We start from the raw sequence: 22213 nt of genomic DNA on the forward strand, positions 1-22213 counted from the left end.
ATTTTAAAACCTTCTAGTAAACAGGGTCCCAGCTTCTCCTGGGAATTAAGAAGGATGCACTTTGGGAAGCTGCATGGTAAAGCTTGTACATGTCTCAGGGTGGTCTTTTAACAAGACCTTTAGCTTAGCACTTGTACATGTACCTTTTTTTTTATTCCTGAAAAAAAAAATGCATTCATTTTTAACGTGTTTCTAAAATAAATCTGGCGAACCGATAAAGACAGACGGAGCGAGAGAGACCACTGAACATGTCGTTTGCAGTACAATGTGTTCCTTCTTTAAAGTCAGCGTGCTGTACTGGAGCACTTCTGAGATTTGTACAGTAGTTTAGTGCAGCAAAAGGAAAAGGTAAGATGAGGTTAATTTTCTATTACATAAACTGTTTTCTAATCCTATTAGCTCCACTCAAGATGTACTGTAACACTTGCCTGTCACCCAACTAGATCCAGTGTTATAAAGTTCTGCAACACTACTGAGTTTCCCAAAGGCATATAGCTGCTCAAAGATACAGTTTGGTATGAGCAATAGGTTGTTTAGTAGGGAAAAGACATCATGCCTGCAGAAAGACATTTGCAGAGCCAGTGGATAAATATTTTATGCGAAAATATTTTTTCCCCATTTTTGTTTAGTGTCTTTGACATTTTGTTGTTGTTGCTATGATTCCACCAGTCAAACTTAACTCAGTTTCTTCTTCTTCTTTTTTTTTCAGCGTGTTTTCTTTTTAAATAAATTTTTCTAATGTGTCGAAAGACCATAAATACCTTAAAATGCACCATAATATGTACTTAACATGATGACTAGTAATTTGGTTGGAGGAGCACAACAGTATTCCAAAACTTTTCTGGTAGGTAGTTTAATTTTGAAACTTGAGTTTGTAGATGCATGTATGGAGAAACTTTTAGAGCCTGATTCCCACGCTTGTTATTGAAAAAAATAGAAAAGAAAATCTGTTATTGCCATATGCTCCTACCACCCACACTGAAATATCCACTTTAAAAGTGTAATCCACCATCCATACCATGGTTATTACACGTAGCATTACTTACCAAAACACCATGGATCTCTCAGTCCTGTATGCTGCATATTTTATGCTCTTGTAAAGAATTAATTTGACTAATCAGAACACTTTATGCTGCATGTATTTTCATGAGTGTTTGTTAATCGGCATTAGCATGCCCACAGTCTTTGACATTGTGCTAACAGGGACAGAGTGCTAAGAATAGAGATGCAGAGAACAATAGAGTTGAACTTTGATGGTCAGTAATGACGCGTGAAAGGCAAGCAATCACATGGTTGTCCTGTCTTCTGTAGTCATTACAGTGATGGAAAACTGCGATCGCCTTCTCAGCTGTAACAGCAAAGCCGCTCTGTGGTAGGCCCATCTGTTGACTCCGCTAATGTCCACATGGCAAAGTGCACAAGGCACTGAGACACAAGATGGTTAGACCATTCGGGTCCTTCCTGCTGTGCACTCTGCATTTTAATATTATATTAGACAGGTGTGTCAACATGCTCTCCAGCTAGAGAGCAGTGTTTCTCACATGCATAACTATAATGAAAACTATTAATCTGTTCATTTAACTACAGAACAACTAAAGCTAAGCGCTCAGTCATGCTAAAAATGACATCACCTGCTCACATGTGTGAGTCGAGCAGTGTCAGAGTACAACCCGAGGTTGCTAGAATGTGTGAAATTGTAATGAGACTCGTTGTCTTGCCATGATTAATGCATGATGTTTCCCCACTTCCATGCTCAGCCTCTAGGTCACTGTGTGTATGTGTGTGAATGTATAGTAAAGAGTACCAGCACCTTTAACTTTAAATAGTGAGCAAATTTTTTACACAGGGTTCCTGCAAAAGATCATCTTCATGACTGTGCACATGTGCATCAAGAGTAAACAATAGGGTAGCTTTCATACTGTAAGAATTTCCTAAAAGGCTTTATTTCACTCGACTACAAAACAGTGCTGCCATTCTGCACTGATCTTTGAACAATAAAGTGGCTTTAAGCTGAATATTTGATATAATCTTACATGACAAATTGCAAGGAAGCCTGCAGTGGGTTACTGGTAGCATGTTGAATTTGCAGCTTTTATCTGCATATTCTTCGTCTTCTTCTTTGAACTACTGCCTTTAGGGGTTGCCACAGTGCCTCATGCATCTCATCCTGTCCCCAGCATCCTCCTCTCTCACCCCAACTCTCTGCGTGTCTTCCTTCCCTACATGAATCGTCTCTGTGGTCTTCCTCTTTTCCTCCTGCCTGGCAATATATCCACTATCCTTTCTACTGTGCTCCAAACCATCTCAGCCTCACTTTCCTCACATTGTTTCCAGACCTCTCAGCCTGAGCTGTCCCTCTGATGTTCTCATTTCTAACCCTGTCCATCTTGATCACTACCAATGAAAATGTTAACTCTGTCACCTCCAGCTGTGCCTCCTGTGTTTTTGCCACCATCTCTAAACTGTCATCATAGCAGGTCTTACTACTAGGGCAGGGCAATATGGCCAAAAATATTTATCACAATATATATTTGAAAATTTGTGATAACGATATAATTGACGTAGGACAAAATACTTTACAATTCCACAACTTTATTAGTGCAAAAAACTCATTCAATGTATTTTCACTTAAACAAGCAGCTGTTTTTTTTATGTGCATTAAAGTTATATAAAAATTTAACAGTGCAAATCCAAATTCTTTGCTGACAGTTTAACCAAAAGGCATTTCCAGTGGAAATTGGCCGACATATCCTGAGCATAACCATATAATATCCACAAAACTTAAAAAGAGATTATACACACACAATACCGTAATATTATGTTGAAGTACAGTACGTATCACTCTGCGAGGCTCCTGACTACGGTAGCCGTAATGCTCCCACAATCCATCAAGCGGTGCGGCTTCGTAGCTTAGCAAAGTCGTACTAAAACATTTTTTGACAGATTTTTGAGCGGCATGTACCACATAAAATCAGTTTGGTAAAGTAAACTAAGTAGATCTCATGCTCCTAGGGCTGTTCGATATAACGATATATATCGGATGACAATATAAAAACGTCTATCATTTCATTTTACGCTATCGTTTGTTTCGTGGTGTCACAAAATAAACTGTTTACGGCAATATTTTTTCATCATTTTGTGGTCACTGTAGTGGCTATATTAATTTCTTAAAGTTTTCTCTTTCTCTTATATTATAGTGTGCACACTACAGACGGACAAGCGCCTGTTTTTATGCGTTGTGGTTAGCAACAACGACGGTAAAACCATCGCATGTCCACTTGTTTATCTTTCACATAAACCTTTCACAATTAAAGCTCAAGATCCTGTTGAGACTTTTCAAAATAAACAATCACGTGAAAGATGCAGAGTGAGAAGCAAAAAAGGTGCTAAAAAATAAACCTTAGACTCAAACGTTAGAATAGGCTTTTCCCCGCAGCACGCCGTGTAATAAATACTCACAAAGAAACGGCGGCCGTTACAACTTATGTCTAAAAATGTATAGTTTCATGCATCGCTTAAAACACTCGACTCCAGGTCCACGACGCCCACCTGGAAACACTTCCCGCAAGTCGAGCTGCCCAAGATTCACAGAATTTAGAGAAAATGTTACATTTTTGTGATTTATATCGTTATCGGGACGATAGATGAGATTTTGGTCATATCGCACAGCCCTACATCCTCCCATGCTTCTTTCAGCTCCATATTGTTGGTTCTGTAGTGTACCATGTCTTCAGCAATGTTTTGATGGTTACCAATGATGGTGAATCTTCAGTGGTGGTGCTTGTTGGCATCAGTGGTTCCTTTATTTTCTTTTGATTTAGTCATGCAGATGAGCCAGTTGATGCAGTGGGTTGGAAGTGTAGGCAGCTAAAAAAAAGGTGTGAGTGGTTTACATCCTGTTTTTTTTTTAAATACGGCTGAACGTAGTTGTGAACAAGCTTATATTTGCATCCTGTCAAAAAACCAACCCATTATTAGACCTGGCCTATTTTCTGCATTGCCAATGAGGTTCTAACCACACAGTTGAAGTGTTATGTGTAGTCATACTATCATAGCACAGTTGATTTCTTACAAACACGCATGGATAAAAGCCAACTTTGTCCTACTTACGATACCCTGGAGATCTGCTGTTAAAGGTTCAATTTTAGGATACAAGGTATGAATTAATTTTATCTGTTGGCTGCCGCTTTAACACTCTGCAAGAAACCTTGGAGGATTTTTTCTCTCTTGACTTTACAGTATGTTTTGTAATGCTGGAGTGCAGCCGGCAAATCCCACTTCTATTATGACTCCTGGATCATCTTTAAGATCAGGCCTTTTCTGACTTAAGAGTGGGATTTTCATGTTCTCACTTTCTCTGGGCAAACTTATTGCATGGTTATATTCCTCTCTTATACATCTAAATCTGTAAGAGCTTCTACAGAAAACAGGGCTTCTAGTCAATGAGATCGTTGACTCTGGATGATCCTGTCTTCGATATTTAATCTTGACACCTTATGAAGTTTATACATTTTTAAAGTGCTTTATTATTGACTGGCTTTAACTGTTTAATTATTACATGATTAGTTTTCGTAGGAATATTAGAAACAGCAGTAGTAATGTTATTCAGTCTCTTTCTGCAAACATGATGTGCACTGTCTTTACCATAGCAGGCATATAAACTACCAGTCTCTGTTTGTTTCTCACCTCATAGATCCCAACTGAGAAAGCCATATGTGCACAACAACCATGCTAGTATTTTTAATGGTGTGGGCTATGAGAAAGCACAGATGGTTATTTTCACTATTCACTATTCACTCTGCTATCTTGTCAGTAGCAGTCTCACAACTCATCAAATACAGCACATGGTAAGGATGCCATGGCATCACATTTTAAAGCACTTGTTTCTGCTTAAGCCTAATTAAACCTTGAGCCTTGAGATTGTAACTGAGCATTTTTTGTTTATGCCATTGTCACACCTTCTGTCACATTGTCACGTCACAGAATGGGAAACCTTTCCAATCTCCAGCAGGCTTATCACTGTGATACCCAAGAAAAGTTTGCCTTCTAATGTTAGAAAGTCTACGAATCAAATTCGGCAAAAGTTGGGACCATGCGCAAAAAGTAAAGAAAGCGCAGTGAGTTGCAAATTTCATAAACCATTATTTTATTCAAAATAGAACAAAAGGAAAGGACAGCATTCCTCCACCAAAAGTCAGAAACTAGTCTCCTCAGTTACAAACTGTTAAAAGAGGAGGGGACGCTTATCGACTGGTAAAAATAGCCTTGTCCCAACTTTTTCGAGATGTGTTGCTGCCATCAAATTTAGTCTGAGCTAATATTTTCTTAAACTAGTATGGTTTTTCAGTTCATGTATTTCATATGTTTGTTTGTTTGTTTTTTATCTTCCACTCTGAATAAAATTAGTAAAACAAGTAAAATTCTATAAAGTAAACTAGTAAGCAGTGTTGGGTGTAATGCATTACTAAGTAATGCATTACTGTAATTAAATTACTTTTCCACTGAAAAAGTAGAGTAACTAATTACTTCGTCTAGAGCATAGACGAACACTTCTGAGTGATCCTTGTTCATCATCCATGGATAACACCGCGGCAACTCCTGCTAAGCAGGCAAAACCTGATTTTACTTCAGCAGCACAGAAAGCATCTGAAGGTGAGCTTAAAAAAATAATTGCAGCCTATATTGTGGAAGAGATGCTACCGCTGCGTACTGTAGAGTCTCCATCTTTAAAAAATGTATTTATTATTTAAACAGTTTAATTTCTATTGTTTGCCCACTCAAGGTTTATAGGGATTTTAAGAAGTATTTAGTTAAATTACTTATTTAGTAATTAAGTTACTTTTCTGACACAGTAATTAGATAAGTATTTTAAATACAATATTGACTAAGTAATTAGTAATTAATTACTTTTTTAAAGTAACTTACCCAACACTGCTAGTAAGCTAGCATTGTCCTTCCCATTTAAACAAATATACTTAAATGTGACAGCAAAAGATTCTGACCATTTCTTAATATTTTTGGTGATTTGGGCATGAGCATGTGTTGATACTTGTATCTCATTTTCTCACACAGTACTGGCAACTTGCTCTGTGTTGATTTCTAACATGCCCCATTTCACTTTTTGTCTTGTGTTTTTTTTTTTTTTGCTTTTTGCTTCACAGTTAGACATACAATAGTGACACATGTGGTTTTGCTCTCATTCAAAAAAAACAAGACATCAAGGAGCTGTCAGTAACATTGCAGTTTCAAAATCACCTGCTGAAAGAATTATCATCTTCAGAATTGTAAAGAAAGCTTCTCTGTTGAGTACATATACCACATAAAACAGTTTGCAACCACTCAAATATCCTCTGTTTACAATGATAGTGATCCACAGAGACCATCCATTACATGTGACTTTTTTTTTCCTTTCCTTTTTTTGTGGATATTGGCAGAAGGTTTATAGTCTTGTATACATTTAGCAAAGGCCTTGTGGTTTGACAGACTTAGGCTGGTGCATGGTGGTGGGTAGGCAGCGTATGTTGAGTAGAACAGTGTGCTGCCTGTCTCCTGTGATTGGTGTCCATGGTGTCTTCCTTTGTCTGTGTGGGTTCTTGCCCATTAAGCCCTGCCTCTTTTGATTATCTGCCTGTGTGGTTGTGTGTGACTGCTTAACTTGGCCATTATCATCCTCAGCCTTGCCTTTACCTCGCAGTCCTATCACTTCCCTTTAACCTGTAGGCATTAACTGTGTGGAGAGCACGGCACACTGGGGCACAAGACGGACTTCAGCCTGAAGCAACAGTGTCTTCCTGCAGCATCGCCAAAATGAGCACAAAGTGACGGCAAACAGCCTCCCAACCTCATACATCGGAATCGGCAATCAACGGCTGACAGTGGTTGCCTTCCCTTTAGCATTAGCGGTAGCTAAAATAACAGCTCTCGGACAGTGGCATAGTAAATGTGTAGTTGGATGTGTGTGCGTTTGTAACTTGGCCTCCCAGTCCCTAGGGAGAACCAGCAAAGGAGTTGTGTTACACTCCCTGACAGACCTTATACATGTTTCATCTGCTAGCCTCAGAACAGAAGCCCCCTTTGTTATCTAATCTAGCCCTCTTCTCTCCAGCCTGAGTTCACCGCCACAAGACTGCTCTTCTAAATCAGTCAGCTGGCCACTGAGCTACACAAACACCAACAGCTGAGGAGCAGCAAAAGGACTTGGTTAAGCCTTAGATATCTACTACCAGGATCTATATGCCAGTCTTATAATCCGTAGGCTAGCATGCAGAAAGGGCTTTAACATAAACAAGACCTGAAGGGGCTATGGGAGGTCTACCAAAGATTTTCAAGGATCTCAACTGTGCCTCACTTGTTCAGCCCTGAGCTTTTCTGCAATTCTTCAAGGCACAGAATTGCAAGACCTGTAATAATCTTAAGTAGTGTATCTTAAAAGAAGTGCTTTAGGGGAGTATTTAGAGAGCTAGGCAAAAATCATGACTGACACTCTTAGACCTCCTTCACTCCAGGTGAGTGTGCCAAAAGATGCTCCAGCATACTCCGATGGAGGAAACAATGCTGTGTCAGATGGCTCTGTGCGATCCAGCTCGTCAACACCAACCCTCCGTCGCAAACGCTTCAAAATGCGCCGCATGAGGAATGTGCCCAGTGAAAGGGAGATCGAAAGAGGGCGGCCGACCAACTGCCACCTTACAGCCAGATCCCGTTCCAGCTCCAAGGAGTACCTTCAGTTGCCTTCCATCGAAATCACACCATCAAGCGACGAAGATGCTCCTTCCTGGTCGAGGTGCTCCACACCAAGTGCATCTCCTCGCCGTAAGCGTTTCCTGTTGAGGAAGTGGCTGAAGGTCAGAGAAAAGAAGGAGCAAGGCAGTGAGAGCAGGTTTGTATGGGCCCTTTCTATTCACCTAAACCCCTCTTCTTCCCTAATACCTCCATGATGCTTCATAATTCCTGCTATCTGCACTAATGATGTATCTCCTACTTGAGAGTTCAGTTGTTGGCATGGTATTTTTCAATGACTGAACCTTTAGGTCTCTGTTTAGCTGAGTCTTATGTACTGATTGTGCTTGTCTTTCGTCCATATTTTGTTAGTTAATAAGTTAATAAATAAGTCAGATAGTTTATTTGTTAAGTGTTTTTCACAGGCGAACAGTCACAATAGGGCTGTATGCAGAAAGACTAAACTAAAAAAGAACATCAAGGGCCATAATAGCCATTAAAAAATACAAAATAAATTGCACAGATTGTTGCACCACATTAATGGAGTCACCAGAGTGTTGATCCCTGTCCACAGGTTACCCACATTAACAAGTTACATCTTCTTGCATGCAAGAGGCATACACAGTAAATGTTTTCAGTCATTTACTCATAGCTTAAAAGGTTGATCTGATTACACTATTGAAGACAGATCAAAAGGTTTAGATAATCAAAAGGTTTCCTCCTTTGAAAGTATGTGCGTGCAAAGTCTGGTATCTCAGATAAAATAATCAAGCGTGCAGCATGAGGAAAGGTCATAGTATTCCAGGTTGCAAATACAAATAATGTTGCAAATGCACTCAATTGTTCAGTCAGGCCTCTGAATGTTATTTGTAGCAGATAATCTAATTTTGCAAAGATAAACAAATGACTTAGCAAAAGAGACTAGTTAACTCGTGACTGATATCTAGAAAATACACTTTGGTGTCACAGAGGAAATAATGACAAAATTCTGATACTCTTTAAAAACAAATGATAATACTACTATTATACTACTACTACTAGTACTATAGTAATATTGTAAACAACGTAACTAAGTATGTGTTTCTCTTAGGTATTGACGAAAAAATAAAGCCAATTTATTTTAATCTTGTCTGAGATGGTGCTATGCTTCAGGTAACATTGTGCCATATTTTTGTTGTTGCCACTCTCTGCCACTGTTCCTGTGTAGTGTGTGGCTGGTAGACTTTTCCTTTTTAATATCCATTTTTTAGACACAAACAATTGTTTTATCCTGTTAATTTAACGTTATCTGTTAATGTTACAGACAAGCAGGGCTGATAATATTTGCTTCCACATTAATGTTACTGCTTTATTGTTCTCCATAGGCACTAGCTTAATAATAACAGATGGCTAATGTGGCTATAAGATAATTGCTAATAGTTAAACAGGAAACCTTAATATTTATGATTTATGGTAAGCGTTAAATGCCTCAGTGTTCCTGAAGTGGGAACAGTAATGACTTCATGGAATTCCTTATAAAGTGTTGTTCAGTGTTATAGATCAACTTCAGCTGCTGAACACCACCCAACATTGTTCTTTACTTTAAAATCCATCACAAACTAACCTGTTTATCCTGCACGAAACAGCAGTATTTTAATAATAACGGAGTCTGTTTTCCAGGACATTTCACAATATGAAAAAACATAGCTTCACATCATATACAGATCCAATACCTGATTTTAAAAATATTAGGACATTGTGCCAGATTTGCTCTGTGGGTGAGCAGGTGACCATATGCCACATGGCTGGAGTGCAGCACGCTGGGTTTGAGTCTGACCCACGGCCCTTTGCATCATAACTTCCCCTTCTCCCTCTCTTCACTTTCCTGTCTGCCTTCATTCTTCCACTATCAAATAAAAGCAAAAAATGCACCTTTAATGCAGCTTTAAATTTCCAATTTATCAAATGCCACTGAGCAGTTCTTCCTTTTTAGATATATACCTCTGTAGTTTCCCCTTCCATCTGTGAGTGCCATCATTGCTCTCCCTGAGAAACACAGCTTGCAGACACACTGTGTGACAAACTGCACACAAGCAATTTGCTTTTGCTGATATTTGTTGAGCAGTGGATACACAAATAAGATCTCTTGTAGTCATTCAGGTGTTATTGTTAAATAAAAATATCCCCAAAATGTGTTAAACCTAAAGTAACACCGCTGTTTTGAAAATTTAAAGAGTAGAAAATACAGATACTTGTATTAAAATGTAGAGAGCGAAAGTTAAGAGTTAAAGTAAGAAAAATAAATACTCGAGTAAAGTACAGATACCTGAAAATTCTAGCAAAGTACAGTAACAGTATTTGTACTTTGTTACGTCTCATCTTCTTCTCAAATTCCACAGAACTATATGCAATAGAATAATTTGGTAATGTGGTGACATTTAATAACCAAAAGGTCAAAGATTAACCTCTCACAATGGGTTCACCCGAAACCGTGGCTGATTGTGACCTACACCCGTTTTCACACCTTGGCTCGTGTAATTAGGTAGAGTATCATTATCAATAGGGGGTTAGTGATAGGGCTCCACCTGTCGCTCTGAAGCTTTCGGATGAGAGTTGAAACATCTTCAAGGAAACTTAAAGAAGTCTAGATGCTTTTCTTTCCAAGCTCCTTAGAGTACGATGACCTGGATGACTGAGAAGCTTCACAGACATATTTACTTTGGCATGTTAATGTTTTACTTTTTTTCACTGGTATTCACAGCTATAACTCAGAAAAAAAGAAGGCGAGATTGTGACTGTGTTTTAATGAGACACAGAACTAGTGGCATTTACCTTTAGTTATCAGTTAGACATCTTTATTGTCTTCACTGCTCATATAAGTCTGACCTGAATCTAAACTGTAACCTGTCTGGTTGGCCTAGGAATACAAATGCATTTTGGTTAGTCTAGTTGAAAAATAATATTTTCTCCTCCCAAACCATGACAAGCTAGAAGGAAAAGCTCTGATAATTTCTCTTCTCGTTTTTTTTTCTGTCTTTCTTGTTTTTTTCGGGGGCCACTTATCACTGCTAACAGCAGACAGGAATAGATTCATTCTTCCCTCCATAAATGTGCTATCTTTCTCTGAATTGAAGGCACTCTCCAGAGGTGCATAACTGCCGCAGCATCCTTGAGTGTGAAATATGGTCATTATCGAGCAGTTCTTGAGAAAATCTCTACTTCTTCCTGAAGGTGTAATGTGAACTTTCGTAAGAAGTGTTCCTCAGCTTAATAATGTACTGTGGCATAAAGCTGACATGGCTTCTCAGTGTGCTGCCTGGTACAACTGAATCTATTATGTAAAAGAAAAAAAATACCATGGTTTAAAACTGTGTGAGAGTGACATAAATAATTCAGATGTTAATGTTTGTCGTTACTTAATTATTGCTGAAGCAGAGCAAGAAGTGCGTAAACGTCGGAGACAGTTTGTTCTGTTTCACAGTGTTCTCTCGCAGAGTTGATATTTAATATAACATTTGCTGTATCGAAACCTTTGTTATGACTGAAAGCTGTTTTCCTACATTCTTCTACTGAGTGGTCTCGCATGACGTCACATGCGCATTGCTCTACAGCTGTCCGCCATGTTGGATGTGAATCAACCACATGGTTGTTAGATACAAATGTGCATATCACGGTATATCATGGTTGACAGCAGTTCCCAGTAGTTTCTGGCCGTTGCTGGGTGAAAAGGGTTGCAAAGAAGTGGATGCACCAAAAACCTCCCAGTGAGTTTAGTTGCTTTGGTTGCTAGCAGATTCCCGTGGTTGCCTGTAGTTTTTCATGTTTGTCTGCAAATACTCACTCACTACTACTAATTGGTAAATGAACAGGTTCTTATATCAGTAGCTTTTTGACTCTACCTACCTTATTCATCACATGATAGAGGCATCAGAGAGAAATTACAAATGCCACAGAATATCTTTTACATAATTTTTCTTTCTCATCAGTAACCCCTCATGCCTTACGAGTGGGGGATCTTTCTTCCCGGAGAAAACATTCCCATGAGCATACAAATTTTTTCTCTCATGACTCATGAGTGCTTTGTATTAATTTGCAGTGACCCTTTCCTGTAAAGTGGCTCCAAATCATGCCAGTAAAATGTCCCTAAAACTGTAAGTTCCTGGAACCTTCACTGTCGGAGTCGGTCATTCTGTTTTTTCACTTAATTCATCATCAATCTGTAACATTCCCTGACTTTGACTCCATGCTGTTAACATTCATATAAATATCTACTACAATATCTGATGGCTCACTACGAAAAACGTATGAATGAAATAAATTGTTATTGTAGGCAGCTTTTGTCGGCATGCAGCTTGAACCACCACTGCGACCTCCGATTTCCAATGCAATTGGTTTTCCTCTTATTTTGGAGTCTTTTCATACAAACAAACAAATAGTAACTCTAGATTGTGGAACCTAAAAAAATAATAAATAAGCTGTCATTCATGAATACTGTAGTTAGTTGTTTGCTGTTCAGTTCATTTAAATTGGATATAGTTTAACCTCATGCTATTGCATTCTGGAGGTTTTAAAATTAAGATAAATTACCACCAGAAGTTAATTTAGATATGAAATATGAAGGGTATAACACACCACATCATTCTTTCTTTTTAAAAGGCTTTTAGCTTAGTAGTTGTTTTTTGAGTGACATAGGCACGGCACAAAAGCAGCAGCCGAAGTAAAACCTATTAATCTTGTGCTTTTTAAAATGCCTACATTGGTTTTGTGACTTGAAGCCTGCTTTAATTTCCCAGTTAATATACAAACGTAGCAGAGCTTTTATATTTAACCACATCTTTGTAGATTTATAAAGGAATCTGGTGCTGTTACCTTGGTTACCTTGGTCTTCTCTTCTGAAAGGCTTTAGAAATATTATATCACATTATATATAATAGCAGGTATTTAGAAACATTTTTTGAGATGTAAGGAGAAATTTTACATAAGCACTCTTATGTTTCATTTACATATAGGGTGTCGAAAATGTTACCTGTCAGTACTTGTTTTTAGTGTGTAAATGTCACATAAAATCAGCAGTAGAAATGTTGTGCCCCCAAAATGTGTACATAAGCTTTGTGATGTGAAACCTGCTTCTACTCCTCAGTTAATATACAACTCTGGCAGATCCTTTACAGATAGTCAGATGTGTTGCAATGTGAAAGAACTCTGTTTTCTCCTCGTGGAAACACTCAGAAGTATTTCACTAGGATGAAATTAAGATGTTTTACGCTTCCTGTAGTAAATCAGCTCTGCCATGATGCCTTTTACATTTCTAAAGAATTAACGGGTGTAGAATACAATTGATTTATTTGACTCTGACTGCAGTTTTAAAATTCTTTAAATAATTAATTCTTTGTTATACAACTTTAGCTCTTTCATCACTGACATGGAAGGCCAATCAGTTTTCCTCTCATCAAACTGCTTTAAATGTTTAAATCTTTAGTGATGAATGTGAAATCATGAAATCATTTAAGTGTTATTGATTTTAATCCTCTCTAAGTAAAGCCTCGTTCTTTGTCCAGCCTGAGTGTTTTTACTTATCCCTTGTCGCAGTATTGACATGTTATCCTGTTTCATCTTAATCTTGTCATTCTGATGTTTTTCTCGTCTTGTGGTCTGACACATTCGGTGTGCACACTGTGTGTGCATGTGGACCTATGTGTATCTCTGCGTGTCTAAGATAGTGTTTCAAAGAACAGAGGGAGCTTACAGACACAGTGGAAGCTGCTGCTTGATAAGAGCAGAACAATTTCCAGAAAGTGGTAGAACATTTTTACCTGGTTTGACCCCTACTTGGTCTAAACATAAATATTTCAGCTACTCAACAGAAAAAAAAACTGAGGTTTGAAGAGATTTCCAGAACTCTGCTGTTCTTCAGGTAGTTTCATTGCAGTCGTAGAAACAATGTTGGTATTTTTGTGTCATTATGTGAACAATAGAACTTTCTGAGTTAAAGAGCAGTGCTTCTGATTACATGTCAAAACCAGGTGAATTCTTCTACTTTAAGGTGTAAAGTGGTTAGTTTGGTCAACCATGGTCAACATTTGTCGTAATGTCTGTAGTTTTACACATAGAGGTTAAAATCGTCTTCAAAAGACATAAAATTTAACGTTTTAAGCAAGAGAAGATTTTTTTTCATGGTTTTAGAGTAGAAAAAGAAAAAATCATCACGTAGTTTGTAAAACTTTGAGCAGCCTAAGTGGTCTGAGCTCTAATATAATGTTTGCAAAGTCTTTATTAGGGTTATGACTTCATAGGCTATACAAAGCTATACAAACCCTCTGACTTGGGGAACATCTAAATAACTGCATAGCATCTATAGTCACATGCTTGGATTGTGAACAGAGAAGTTTCATTGTTGAGAATCGTCCATCTTTATTTCCCCTGCTGCTTCCAGTGTGAAGGCACTGTGTGTCCATCTGGAGCACAGGGGAACCGGTGACTTAACAAGGTCTGGAAATTTAAATAATTGCTTCTCATTAAGCAGCGGGAAGAAGATGGCAAAGTTTTGTCAGGTAGACAGTTCCACAATTCACAGTGACTTAAAATCATAGTTAACAAGAACACCGGAGGACAAGTTGACTTCTGGAAGGTAAAGATATACTTTGAGAGAGAGCACTCTTTGTACATGTCAAGCAGGATTGATAGAAAGGCAAATCCTCTCTAAGTGTTTGACTGCATTAGACTGGAATAGTAATGCACATTCTGGTCTGTGCAGTGACACCTACACAAATATGACCTGTCTGCTTACTGCCAAGTGAGATATTTGCAAATTAATTTTAAAAAAAAGGAAAGAAAAGCCTGGAGTCTTTGGAGTTAAGTCCTGGGCACTGATGAAATTAAAGTGAACTTTTTGGCCTGAATGAGCAACAGTGCTAGAAGCTGAAAAAGAGGAGGGTTTCAAAATTGGACAACGTAAGAGGTGCAAGCCAAGGTTTTGTCAGAGTTCCCAAGCTTAGCATCGGAAAAATAAAAGCTGAAGGAAGTCACAGAACTAGAAGCTTTATTCTGGAGGTGTAGGTTAAAATCCCCCCAGACAAGAACTGAAAGAATGTAGTGGCTATAAAAAGTGTTTATAAACTGATGGGCTGTTATTAAGTACTAACCATCAAGCCGCATATTTGCAAAGTTCATTTTCCCTTTCGTTTTTTTTAAAACTGTTATTTACTAAATAAAGAAAGAAAATATGTATCCTGCGAACTGTAAACCAGTCACTGCTTAATATTTAAAGATGAGGAGATACAATATAAATTATAAACATGGATCATACGTGATCGAAGTTTGGATTATGTAGCTTTGTTGTCCTTGATTTTGTTGTACCTTTTAATATGTTGGTTTAAAAAGGAAAAAGTAAGAAAGTATAATGAATAGTGTCGGGGTATTGTACTAATTGTGTACGAGCAATGAATAATTCAGTCTGGATCGACTCCATGTCTACATTCTGTTCTTGTCATTTAGAATGAGCATGCTCTGAAGGACAGATATATACACCAGAATAAACACATCTGATTAGAGTGCATACAGTATGTCTTAACCTTGAGTGAACAGCTTGCAGTGGAGGAAGCAGGAGGGAAGATAGGAACCCGGCAAAATGATATGAAATTGCAAAAATTTATCTTTTGAGTGACATCTGCAGTCAGGAGTCAAGTTTTTGTACCAGAAAAGCAGCAGATGATCCGATAAAGCTAATTTTAGCTTGTTTATTGTTTTCGCTGGGGTTTTCTTTGTTACATTTTGTTACATGATAACAATTATTAACTACTTTTCATTTATATTAGTAGCCGTGCATACATGTGTATTATTAATAGTAAAAACTTAAACGTTCGAAAAGAACATTACAGATTACTAAAATAACTGATTAACTCGGACAAGTATTTTCAAAGTGCGTCAACAATTTCCCAAAATAATCTCAGGCTCCCAAAATCTGCATTTTTCATACATTCCAGCATCTCCTCCAGGCTTGGACAGCTCATAGCTGCTTTAGGAAATGGGTCAAGGCATCCTGCAGACTTAAGAGTGTGAATTAATGAAGACCTTTTTTCCCAACAGACTGGCTTTATTCTTAAATGTCAAAGCGTGGATGAGAATAACTGCAGAATTTTAAAATAGGGAAATAAATGCTCGGGAAAAAACGCTCTCTATTACTAGTGTATTAGTCATATACTATATAAGACGTAACTGATAAATATACTGCAGCTTGTGCATTATTTGTGGTGTAGCAGAAACAATCCTAAATCTCTTCAAAAGATCTCTGGCTCCTAAGCTGTTCAAGCCCCATTTTTGTGAATGAATATTTTCTCTCTCTATATATATATTTAAACATCTGTAACCCCCCCCCCCCCCCCAAAAAAAAAAAAACTGCAGAACTCTTTTTTCTTTCTTTGCATAGCCCATGTCATATATCGCCCTCTAGTGTTACCATGGGATATGTGCATGCAAAAACTGTAGCTGACACATACTTTACATGCTGACAGTGTGAGAGTTGAAACTAATAGATGAAATTTATTTTTATATAAGTCCACGCATAGAGTTTATTTGTATGTATGTTTGCTTTTGTTGTGTTTTTCTTTTTTTTTCTTTTTTATTTTAGGGAGAAATAGGCCAAAAATAAATACATTTTAGATGCAACGTCTGTATCTTTTCATTTTTGCTGGAACTGTGTGACACTGACTGTCACCCTGATTTTCTTGCAGCAGCCAGCAAAGCAGTCAGCAAAGCAGCCTGCAGAGTAGCCATGAAGACGAAAGCAATCGCTTCTTGACTCCATTGATCCGAGAGGAGAGGTGAGCAAGTGTGTAACTGCTGCACAGATTTGCCTTTGCATGAGACACTTTTTATGTGGTAGAGCAAGAGGACTTTTAACATGTGTTAGCAAACCAAGTCGAAGCTGGGATTTGAAGGTCAAACCCAGGAAGTTATGTGCTACACTGCAAGGGTCACTCTGTAAGAATTTAATTTATTATTAGAGGAATTATGATGCTGTGAGCATCAGTGAGGGCACATACACTGTGTTTTGTGTGTCTATCTGATACAGTCATTCAAAGTGAAAGAACAATGAAGTCAGTGTTTTTGGTCATTTCATATGCAGTCTCTGGTTATTGCATATATTCTCCAGTAGAGGGCAGTCCAAGGTCTATTTTTTTTGCCAGTAGTGACGGTGAGGCAAAAAGATTGGTTGTGGCTTTACATTTAGATATTTCATCAGTTTCATAAAAATGCTAATTGAAGCCTCATTCAAAAAACCATTATTTTTTTCTTCGAGGGGCCTTGTTCTGTGAAAATGGATTCAAATGAAGCTTTTGAACCATCCATAAATGCCACGCTCTGATTTTCCTTCTGATGTGACATTCATGAGAACTACAAACTGACAGAGAAGGTTCTTTTACTGGTGCCTACGCCGCAGTCATCTGAAAGCGGTGATATGTAACTTCTCCCACAGCAATTAGAGGCTCTGCGTCCCAGAGCTCAGCTTGAGTTGAGAGATTAGCTCTTTGTCACTCTTTGCTGCAGTTGTCACAGCATCACTACTGAGAAGTAAAATCAGTAACTGAATCTGGTGCTTAGGCGTGTGCATGTCTTTATTTGTCATACGTGTGTCGGCCTGTGATGTGATATCCAGTTTTTATGGCAATTTTTACAATCAGATAGTAAAGCTGTAGAGAAGCCTTGATAATACATGTGGTAGTTTTCAGGCTGAGTAAAGGAAACAAAAGCAGAGTCTCTAGTGTGGTCTCTGTCCCTGCACAGCAAACCCATATGGAAAAGATATATATAAATCTTATAAAGTTTGTATCTGTCTTGTGTGAAACTTGTATGAAAAGCATACAAGAGTGAAAACACATATAATATCCTTTGAAAAATTATATAATGAAACTTGTATGTTTTGGATACTTACTAAAACAATATATGAAATTAATGAGAAAGTGGCCACTTTCATGAGTAAATCATGTAAGTTTTTACTATTTCTTTTCCATATGGGAACTTTAGCTGTTCATCTGCTATAAATATTAAAATAATATTTTTTAAAAAGATGAGGAAAAGGAACTTTGTTAGATCGCTGCAAAAATTAAACAGATTTTTGCATAAGAAAACCTGCACACCAAATTTATAAGTCTTTCAATCCAAGGGTGGTTCTTAAAATCACACCAGATAATGACAACCTGCAGGTAAAAAAACACAAGACTGTGTCAATAATTATTCTTCTTAACTGGCTAATTTCATGCTCATAATGTTATGTGGTGTGCCAAAAACAGAGTAGAATCTGGTTAAAATAAATAGTTTGTTGCTTTAGAGCAAATAAACTGCTGCTCATATTGTTCACGTGCAGAGCTAAGATTCAGTCAAGCATGATGCAAAAGTAGGACAACCTGAAGAGAAAATTTGCAAGAATCCCCTCCGTCTAGCCTCTGAATAACCACCCACTTAGTTGTCTTTGCTTTTAGCTCAGTCTACCAGAGCTGTGCACTACACCTCCACTGTTTCTCTCTGTCCTGCTCTCCCTCCCGCGCACTCTCCTCGCTCAGTGTCTCCTCTTACTCAAATCAGGAACAGCACCTGTGAAACCTATGGGATTTTTTGCCGCTCTTTTCTTTGCTGCACTGGTGATAGCTAGTGAGGTTTGTCTGCAGCAGCTGCAGGGAGAGCAGCGTTCTGTAGCCGGCTTTAGAGGGCACGGAATGTCATGTCTCCTCTGCAGGTAAAAACAGCTGGATTTCTGCCCGGCGGCTGCCTTCTCGCAAACTTCGCCCGTGTCGTCATCTCCATGCCAGTCACGCTTGTGTTTTTTGCTCTCTCTGCGTTTGTCTGTCTGCCTGGTGTGCTGCAGTTTTTGCTCGGTGTATGATGTGCGCAGCTGCATTTTCTGGTGAAGTGGCAGCAGGCTAACACAGTATGTGAACGTTTAGCTGCCTCAGCCAGATTATCAGGGCATCTGTGGAGGTTTTTGGGAAGGACGTGAAGACAAGTTTGCTCATTCCCTGTCATTGTCATGTTTTTGGTTTCGTTGCCTCTGACGCTTCTGCTCAACTCCTCCACTTTAACTGCAGATAGTGTTATGTAATATCACAATGTGACTTTGCTAAGTGAGTGTAATATGACTCATCGGTGAAGATGATGCAGCACATGATTGTGAGTTGTGAATGAAAATTTGTGCATTGTGAGACATGCCGGATCAATTTGCAGAATAGAGAATACGTTTATGTAACTACAGTGAAATTGCCAGGCTGTCATGTGACACTTAGCTTTAAAGCCCCTCCCTTCTCAGAAGGTTTAAGTAATATATCCGCAGCTATATTTCCACCACCATATGAAGCACTACAATGCAGCAAGCAGACAGAGATGGACTTTATTTAATCATACACTGGGGAAGCTCGTCCCCTCCAGATATCTATAACTAGATTATAAATGCTCAAATATTGAATTAATATGCACTGTGTGTTTTCATTCTTACATAATGATATCAAATTGTACACATTAGTAAATCATTATCCTGAATAAGTTTTTTCACATTCACAGCCAGTAGCTGCCCAGAGATTGTGGGTCTTGCACAGTCAATACCATTTTTGAATGCAAGGTGGTTGCACAGGTCGCCTGATAGGAGGCAACCTTTCTGCAAACAGTTGCAGTCTGATTTGGACTGACTGCAGTCACCCTCTGATTGTTGAAGGTTTGTAAATAATTGTACTTAATTTGTAAATGCAGACAGATTGCCAACATGCTGCCATCAGTCTGAATGAGTCTTTGTCAACTTAACGGGACAACTTGGTTTCAAGCAGGTTGTATTCTGGTTTTATTACTGTAGAAGAGGAAGGCTCCTCAGTGTCTGGTGATTCCTGCTTCTAATTCCTTTCTTGTTTGGGTGGTTATTTGAGCTACTGTTGCTTTCCTGATAGTTCAAAGTAGTCCGACCAATCATTTTTCCGGGGAAATCCCAGTAGGGACGCAGTTTCTGAAATACTGAGACCACTCTGTTTGGCATCAATCACCGTGCCACACTCAAAGTTTCTTCCCATCCTGATGCTCAGTTTGAACGTTGGCACGTCATCTGACCAGTGCCTACATCCCTAAATATAATTGCTTCCAAGTGATTGGCTGATTAGACCATTCTGTTAACAAGCAGTTGTGGACATGCGCCTCACCTCATGCGTCTCAGGTAAATTATAGTTAGTGAGTTTGTAAAACTATATGAATATATAATGAATGCAATAGATTCTTTACATGAGTTGTTCTAAAGTGAGGAGTTATAGTTATTAAGAAGAAAAAGAAAGTGTTTTTTTGATGTCACAACCACATAATATGATGCAGAGTGTTTCAGCTGTTAGATACAAGCCGTGTCTGCAGTACGCTATGACTGAATGTGCTTTTTTCCCCCGTGCAGGTCTGACAGTGCAGCGGACAAAATCAGGTGAGTCTACTTCCTCATCGTCCCCGTAGAGGTGGTGGCATGCATCGTATGCTGGTGAGCTTATCCACCGTGACCAGCCTTACTGTCACCCCATCTGCCCTGGCCCCACCCACCCCTCATGTGACACAGATTCACGCCTTTGTCCACCAACCAAGGTGTCTGAATACGCTTTACATTTGGAGAGGCCAGCAGTGAATACAGTTGCAAGCCATGGAATGCCATTGTTATCTTTTATTGGACAAACAACATTAGACACAAACAGGGCTTTGTAGGTTGGGCACTGTTGTGGAGATTGTAGTCCTTTAGCTACCCAGCCGGTGGCAGGTCAGCACTGTGCACTCACACTGTGGGCACAGACACTTTGCTCTTTGGGGTGTGAAGGCTGTGCAAGAGAGACTGTGCTGGACCTGAAGCAAAAAGGTCCAAGGCGTACACTGGAAAGGTGAGTGTGATTGGCTACAAGCAAGTCTTTGACCGGCAGCATGACGGGAAATTATATAAGTTGCTGTTTCTACGTTTCTGACTTTAGGACTGCTCTCCAATGTTGAGTCAGAGTGTAGTCAACCCAGTAATAGATATACTGTACTAACTTTCAGACATGGTGTTGAGCAGGTTTTATTTTATGTAGAAAGTGATACTGGCAGTTTGTTATGAGGCCATAACCATGTAAGCGCTTTGCTTTTTGATGTGTGCCTGTGTTTGATGCTCGCAGCGATCATTCAGGAGAAATGATGTTTGTGCAGCACATTTTCTGAGCTGAATGAACACTGTTATTATTCTGTGTTTGTGTGTGTGCAATCTGGTATGCGTGTGTCTGCTTTGGTATGCTTTGAGTGGTCAGTCATGCGAGTTTGGTGACAAGTAGGCCAGTCCAGGTTTAAACCACTAGGAGTCTCTGTACTCCGGCATTTAGTGCAATGCCTTTCAAGCCAGGAGCCGTGCCTTTTGTGGGAAAATTGATGGTAATTAGATGTTGATTTTCCTTTTCTTCCTAGTTAATGCTTGTTGAATTTGTGAGGACAAGGGACTCTGAGAATGTCTGAAATTTATTTTGGATACACAGGTGGCTCAGCTGCATGTTGTATATGGTGGGCAAACCTTCTGAATGACAGTGGGTGTATTTTGTAATAGTGAGTGTTAACTATTAGTCCAAGAGATGCTGCTTTTGTTGCATTTTGTTTGATTGCCATCTTCACTTAAACACCTCTGCATTTTTAGAATGATTCATACATTCTGCTTCGGGTAGGATGGCAGAACAACAGAGGTGGATAACTGCCTATTGAGAGGAAAACACAGAACTGAATGGTTATGAGTGCATATGATAGAATATAATTAAACATTAGCAGTAAAATTTTTAATGATTAGTGAGATTAGTTGTTAAAAAAACAAGATGTACTAACACCAGTCATACATTTAAAAAAAAATAAGGGAGGAGGGGGAATTAAAAAATGCTGATCGTACTATTACAGTGCAATGTTTTGATGAGAAGTCTTAAGTCCTTGCATTTTTATTAATGTTGCTGAAGCTGACGTCCCTCTGCAAAATGTGTTTCCCCACACAGCAGAAACTACTCTGAGCAAAGAGCTCAAGGTGTTGACCCAGTCGCCAAACTCCCTAAATCCAATCAAGCATGTGTGGGGTTAGGGATGGGTACCAGTTCTGACATAAACGGTAGTAACCAGACCGAAAAGCAGCGCACATTTCGGTGTTTTATTTCGGTGCTTTTTTTCCTGAGATGTCATGCACTTTGGATTCCAGCCAATCATTTTACCTTTGCGAGCGTAGTAGGCGGGCTCAGGTACGTACATTCTTTTAGAGCAGAGCTACAGATTAAAAATGCCCAAGGCGAAGCGGTCAAAGTCTGGCTGTACTTCATAGCAAAAGATGCAAACTCAGCAGCCTGCAACAAGTGCTTTAAGCTGATACTGTGCAAAGGAGGTAACTCCTCGAATCTGATGAAACACCTGGCAACGTATAGCATTTTGTTAAAAGCCAAGAAATGCGGCGTATTCGATAGCTTGCTGCGAGACCTCACACCGTGCGTGCACATCTACTGTGGGTGGGTTGCCTGTTATC

At 38.9% G+C, this 22213-nt stretch overlaps 1 protein-coding gene across 12 annotated transcripts in view; it reads left to right on the forward strand.

Moving 5' to 3' along the window:
- Positions 1-22213, forward strand: part of gramd1bb (GRAM domain containing 1Bb) — a 116138-nt gene that overhangs the window by 43409 nt on the left and 50516 nt on the right. For 8 of the 12 annotated variants that reach the window (XM_014335176.2, XM_042222553.1, XM_042222554.1 and 5 more), the window contains 3 exons: positions 6721-7879; positions 16428-16517; positions 20111-20137. In XM_014335176.2, coding sequence (XP_014190662.1) covers positions 7473-7879; positions 16428-16517; positions 20111-20137 — 524 coding nt within the window. In that variant the 5' untranslated portion in view covers positions 6721-7472. Of the gene's footprint in view, positions 1-6720; positions 7880-16427; positions 16518-17753; positions 18431-20110; positions 20138-22213 lie in introns of those variants that run through there. The other 4 variants (XM_042222561.1, XM_005927308.3, XM_042222563.1 and 1 more) reach the window with 3 other exon arrangements.

The sequence above is a fragment of the Haplochromis burtoni genome, unplaced genomic scaffold, assembly GCF_018398535.1.
Source record: "Haplochromis burtoni strain Fernald_Lab_line unplaced genomic scaffold, NCSU_Asbu1 Contig_88, whole genome shotgun sequence".
Classification (NCBI taxonomy): domain Eukaryota; kingdom Metazoa; phylum Chordata; class Actinopteri; order Cichliformes; family Cichlidae; genus Haplochromis; species Haplochromis burtoni.